The sequence below is a fragment of the Camellia sinensis genome, chromosome 8 (assembly GCF_055761805.1).
Source record: "Camellia sinensis isolate YWXY chromosome 8, ASM5576180v1, whole genome shotgun sequence".
Taxonomy (NCBI): domain Eukaryota; kingdom Viridiplantae; phylum Streptophyta; class Magnoliopsida; order Ericales; family Theaceae; genus Camellia; species Camellia sinensis.
Genome location: NC_138968.1, coordinates 184,560,307 through 184,565,898, shown reverse-complemented (window position 1 = coordinate 184,565,898; position 5,592 = coordinate 184,560,307). Strand labels below are relative to the sequence as shown.

Below are 5,592 nucleotides of genomic sequence, written 5' to 3'. Positions count from 1 at the left end.
AATACTACAAAGGAAATAAATTTTTTTTTCAAAATAAATATTCAAAAAATTTAAATCATAAATATTTAAATAATTTAAATAATCTAAAAAATTTAATAAGTAAAAAATTAAAATAAATATTCAAAAAATTTAAATAGTAAAAATTTAAATAATTTAAAATATTAATATTTTAAATTTAAAAACAACTCTACACTCAAATCGTAACCAAACACTTAAAATAAAACTCAATTAAGAAATTATTTTTAAAACTCATAACCAAACACATAATTCCAAACTCCATACTACTTTTACAACTCTACACTTAAATCGTAACCAAATACATAACAAAAAAATTAAAATATTTAAAAATATTTTTATAAAATAGAGTTTGAATTTATTTTTATAAGATATTTTAAAAATTAAAAAATTAAAATCGTAATATTTTGAAATTAAAATATTTAAAAATATTCAAAAATTAAAAAAATCATAACATATTTAAATATTAAAATATTTAAAATCTTAACAAAATTTAAATATTTTTAAAATATTTAAATATTTAAAAAATTTTAAAAATTAAAATATTGATTTAAATTAAGTTTTGAAAAGAGTTTTGAATTATGTGTTTGGTTATGAGTTTTGAAAAATAATGATTATGTTTTGAATTGAGTTTTGAAAAATAGGTGTAGAATTATAATTTGAAAATTCAAAATAAACAATACACTCAAATCAATGAGTGAAACTATAATTTGAAAACCTAACCAAACGGAGCCTAAAATTTTACCTCTTTTGATATTTATTTGAACTTTAACAACCTCATAAGGTGCTAGTTACCAGGACCTAACTATACAGAAAAATACTTAAAAACAATTGAGATACAAGATATCAAAGGCAGTATTCATCTGCAATCAAAATATCAAAGGCGAATATTAAAAATAGACAAGTTTAAACACTTTAAATGCAATCAAACAAAAGAGGCACATCCATCTGGTTTCTAAACATGCAAAATGTTCATTCAGTGATTTCTCGATTAGATAATCTACAGGATACAAGACTTTGCGAAGAGGTTTTTCCATTGATAGATGAGCTTTAGTCTCTGAGAGAATATTCGTAGTTCCTTCCTTCGGTTAAGGTGCCTGTCTCTGCATGACTCAGACAGACGATTGTTCCAAGCTGCTCTTCTTGAAGCACAAGAAAAAAGAAAATGTTAACTCCTTCGTTAGGGAAAGGGATAGACATAAATTAACGTGAATTATTATAATAAATAAAGATATGAATCTTCTTGATTTGACTAACGAAATGACCTTGAATAGAGTTGAGTCAAGTGGAGAAGAAAAATTCATATAGTCAATCCCATTTAATAGGACTTAAGACTTGGTTTCGTTTGATTTAGTTTGATTAATTGGAAGACAGGGAAAGAACAAACTAAGAAAAGCTTGACATTATTATGCGGTTAAAAGACTTAATCAGATGCGACCATTATGTGATTGTTGGAGTGCTTGTAGTAGTTCATGTGGTCACACTTGTCCTATCATGAACCATACCTGATTTGCACTTAATTCACAGGCCAGTTTGAGAAGATGAGGCTGCAGTCTCATGAAATCCTACTCTTTTTTTTATTTGATGACCGAGTGTCCGGACCAGCTTACATGCAACTTGACTAATCCCGGGACGCACACAAAGCGTCCCTCCACGTGGATCGGGCAAATCTCGGGCAGAACCTGTAGACGTGGCCCTAAAGAATGGATTGCTCCAAATGGGAGTTGAACCTGTGACTTACAGGGAGCACACCCCTAAGTTTCAAGTTGCACCAACTAGGCCAACCCCTTGAGGGTTTAACCCCTCCACGAGGATTGGGCAAATCTTGGGCAAAATCCGCAGTCGTGACCCCAAAGAGTGGATTGCTTCTAATGAGAGTTGAACCTGTGACTTGGAGAGAGCACACCCCTAGGTCTTAAGTTGCACTCACTAGGCCAATCCCTTGAGAGTTAAAAGCAACCACAAAAGGAAGAAGGAAAGTATTTAAGACAACCATAAAGCCGAGAAAACTGATTTACAAAACTGATAACATACTAATGGATTTCCTAATCCAGAATAATTATCAGGAAAAAAAGAAGATAGATCCTGCTTAAGTTCTCCCTATGTGAACTGTTCTTCTGGTATCAAAGAGACAGAAAACAAATAAAGGACATCAATTTGGAGATGGAGAAAAGCTTGAGTTTTTATTTACCGGCACTAGAGGTTCTCCCTGAAATAATAAAGCAAGGCACAATATGAAAAGGATTGTGGGCTTGCGAGCCATTACGGGTTAAGACAACAGATTCTAGGAAGACAACGAAGCAAAGATAAAAGATTGGGTTCTTACCAAGATGAAAGAATTCAGCCTCTAGAATATAGCTTAGATGGCTTTGAGAAGTGTACAATCTACAATGTTGTATCATTGCCGAATATGATTCTAAGTACATCAATATTGAAAATGAGCTTAGGCACATGCCTAAGATGTTGAGGAAGCACTTAGGCTAGTGCAGCACAATTTCCACAAAGTGAATTTGACAACACCCTATAATTACTGACTTTTAATTTTCAAATCACACAAGCTATGAAACTTTTTTGGTTTAGAAAAGGGGTCCCAAATTGTCTTTTGCACCAAAGAATTGATTTCCAAATCAAAAGCAACACAACCCTCATGATGCCGTCTCATGTGCTTGAAAATATTTTATAGTGAAATTACCAAATATCAGAGAGCAAGAGAGATTAAATACATTCCACCCAGTTAATGTCTAGTTTCACCTATAATAAGCTTAACAAGCTCTTTTTTCCATCCAAATGAAAAAACACCTCAAACTTTTCACAAATTTTGGAAACATGTGCTAGTACCATAGATTTTCTATTACGTAAGTAATGGCTATATGTCCAGGTTAATAGAGCACCAACCACTTAGCAAGTTAGCAGTCAAACATTTAAAACTGTCAAGCAAAGATGATACAAAAATAGTCACAATCAAAGCCATAAGATATATCTCCAAGGTATGCATAGACATGTAAATACAGAACGAGTACCTCATCTGGAGGCTGATTCAGACTGAGTTGCTTCTGGCTTCGGTCTTCTCCGTTCAGGAGGAGGGCCATTTCTTCGTCTTTCATATCTTCTGCTCTCATATTTAGATGGTCCACGTTGCTTGGGTTGGTAAGTAGGGTATGTGCTTGGAATTATCTCCCCATTTATATATTTATCACCTAAAAAACAAAACAAAAAAGTAAAATTATAATGTCAACAAAACATTTATCTAATTATCTCCCGATTTGACAAATAAGTTGAGCAAACTGACCTCCGTAATCCTTATTTTTAACATCTATGTATGAATCAGGCAACACCCAAAGAACTCCCGGCAGTCCTACAAAATGAATAATAAAGCTTGTAACGTTCAAATTTCAGTAATCAACTTGGAAACAGATTATTGAACAAGCAAAGCACTTGTTATATCTACAAACCTTTGAATTTCTCCGATGTTTCCTCAGATACAGTGCACTGGAATCCAGTGTAAGTAGTGGTGCTAAAAGCATACATATTTTTCTTTGCTTCTTCCATGCTGTCATCAAAGCAAACACACAATTAGATGAGAAAAAAAGCCAGTGTGGTATATTTTGTCATTAATTGGGATCCTTTCTAAAAAAGTTCATTGCTTTTTCCATTTATTAATCATATTTCTTGGCCCTTATTATCATTTTGTATCTCAAAAGTTGAGCAACCATGAAAAATTCAAACTGTCTATCTCAGATGCTCTTCAAATTTTCCTTCTTTTGTGCACTACTTCATCTAAAGCGAAATAATCATATCAAATTGGCCCCAATTTTTCCTTCTTTTTTGTTGCTTTCAAATCATTGAATTTAGAAAAGACTGAAAACAAACAATCGAATTTATAACAAAATATTGGACATCTAGCTTTTCAAGTTAATTCTAACTAATATTGAAATTTTAAAGACATGAATTTTATTTTCCCACATTTTCTCAGCAACCAAACAGAGCAAGAAGAAAATTTATTTTGAAAGGGGTAAAGAGCGAACCTTCCCAGGACAGTAGCGAGAGTGTTGAGGTAGGTATCAATCATCTGCTCTCTGGTAGGTGCGGGGTCTTTGGGGAACTCCATGACGATGAGCCAATGGTTAAAGTCACAGCCCGGTAACATTATCGTCTCCCTGGGTTCGTTACTGCTACTCCTCTTCGACGAGTAGTTCGAGTCAAGGGCTGACCGAATTGGGGATGAGATTGAGGAGGCATGGTGAGGACGAGTTGGGAGGTGGGTCAGTGAGTTGAACCGGAATGACGAGACGAGTCCAAAACAACTAGGGTTTAAGGAGGGTTTTGGAATTGAGGCTCTAGGGTTTTGGAATAGGTGAGAAGTAGAGACAATTAGGGTTTTGGGGTTGACAAACGAAACGTTACAGCAGGAAGCCATTGAAATTGAAATCTTCGAGTTCAGAGACAGAGAGAGAGAGAGAGAGAGAGAGAGAGATACAGAGAGAGCGTTAGCAAGGTAGGATTTTTTTGTATTTTTGCCCAGATTTTTATGACTGGTGTGAAAACGGACCGGGCTGTGTTTTTGGATTTTGGGATGGGCCTCGATTTCGTTATTTTTGGGTTGGAGAGGCGTTGGGCCTTGTTCAGTTGTGACTTGTTTATGGATTGTTTAGAATGATAATAAGTATATTTTTTAATTTTTTTTATAAAAAGATGTGAAGTATGATAGAGAGATAATGTAATTTAAATAAAAATTAAAATGATTCAAATAAGATAAAAAGATGTGTTATTCTAACACATCTCAAAAAAAGCCTTTGTAAGAAGTATAATATGTGAAATATAAGATTTTATAGCCCAAAATCACACTACAATGTCCAGAATTCTATCTAAATTTTTTGAATGTGTGGTCCAAATTTAATTTATACATGGACCCATAATACAATATTTGAATCTCAATCATCTATTTATTTTTTGTGTCAATTTTTTGATACCCAATTATGGATAATTAAACTTTTTCAAACCCGTAATCCTATAGGTTGTCCAGCAAGATTACCCACTTCTAAACAGGCCTAAACAGGCCTACAAAGTAACTAGTTCATGGGTCCAATGAAAGCCCAATCTACAAACTAAAAAACATAGTTGACTTTGGGAGGGTTTTCTGAAGTAGCTCTAACAAGATGGTAAACGGGCAATTTTGAAGAAAAATGTGTGCGCTATAAAAATCTACAACCAAAGCTGTTGAGAGATTTTTTAGGGAAAAAAAATGAAGTAATTTTTTTGTGCCATAACTATTCTTATGTAACAGCTCCAGTGTGGATATTTTCAGAAAAAAAAAAAAAAACTATTACAATGTTTCATCAACTTGGTTGTAGCTTTTTCATAATAGTATAGATAAAGGAAATAGCTAATAAATTAATGAAACTATCTATAAAACTATCAGAAGGAAATTGTGAGGAACAAAAAAAATCGGTGATGCTAACAAGCACCTTCCTTGTACGATCAAAGTAAGTAAATAAGTAAAACCAAAAACCATGATCAACTTGAACACCCATCACTACAAGAATACAAGTTGGCTTAGAGAAATGAAGAGAGATATAT

The 5,592-nt window shown here is 33.2% G+C and overlaps 1 protein-coding gene across 5 annotated transcripts; it reads right to left on the bottom strand.

Moving 5' to 3' along the window:
* Nucleotides 1-859: 859 nt before the first annotated feature.
* LOC114294435 (multiple organellar RNA editing factor 9, chloroplastic) lies at nucleotides 860-4,584 on the bottom strand. 5 transcript variants are annotated; one of them, XM_028238572.2, is made up of 5 exons: nucleotides 4,041-4,543; nucleotides 3,468-3,565; nucleotides 3,305-3,370; nucleotides 3,036-3,212; nucleotides 860-1,149 (listed from the first exon to the last, which is right to left on the bottom strand). In XM_028238572.2, the coding sequence occupies exons 1-4, from the start codon at nucleotides 4,430-4,432 to the stop codon at nucleotides 3,037-3,039; spliced, it is 732 nt and encodes a 243-aa protein (XP_028094373.1). In that variant the 5' UTR covers nucleotides 4,433-4,543; the 3' UTR covers nucleotides 860-1,149; nucleotide 3,036. The 5 variants fall into 5 exon arrangements, with proteins under 5 accessions (XP_028094373.1, XP_028094371.1, XP_028094372.1 ...); XM_028238570.2 differs by having other exon boundaries at nucleotides 860-1,157; nucleotides 4,041-4,522; XM_028238571.2 differs by having other exon boundaries at nucleotides 860-1,154; nucleotides 4,041-4,522.
* Nucleotides 4,585-5,592: the final 1,008 nt, after the last annotated feature.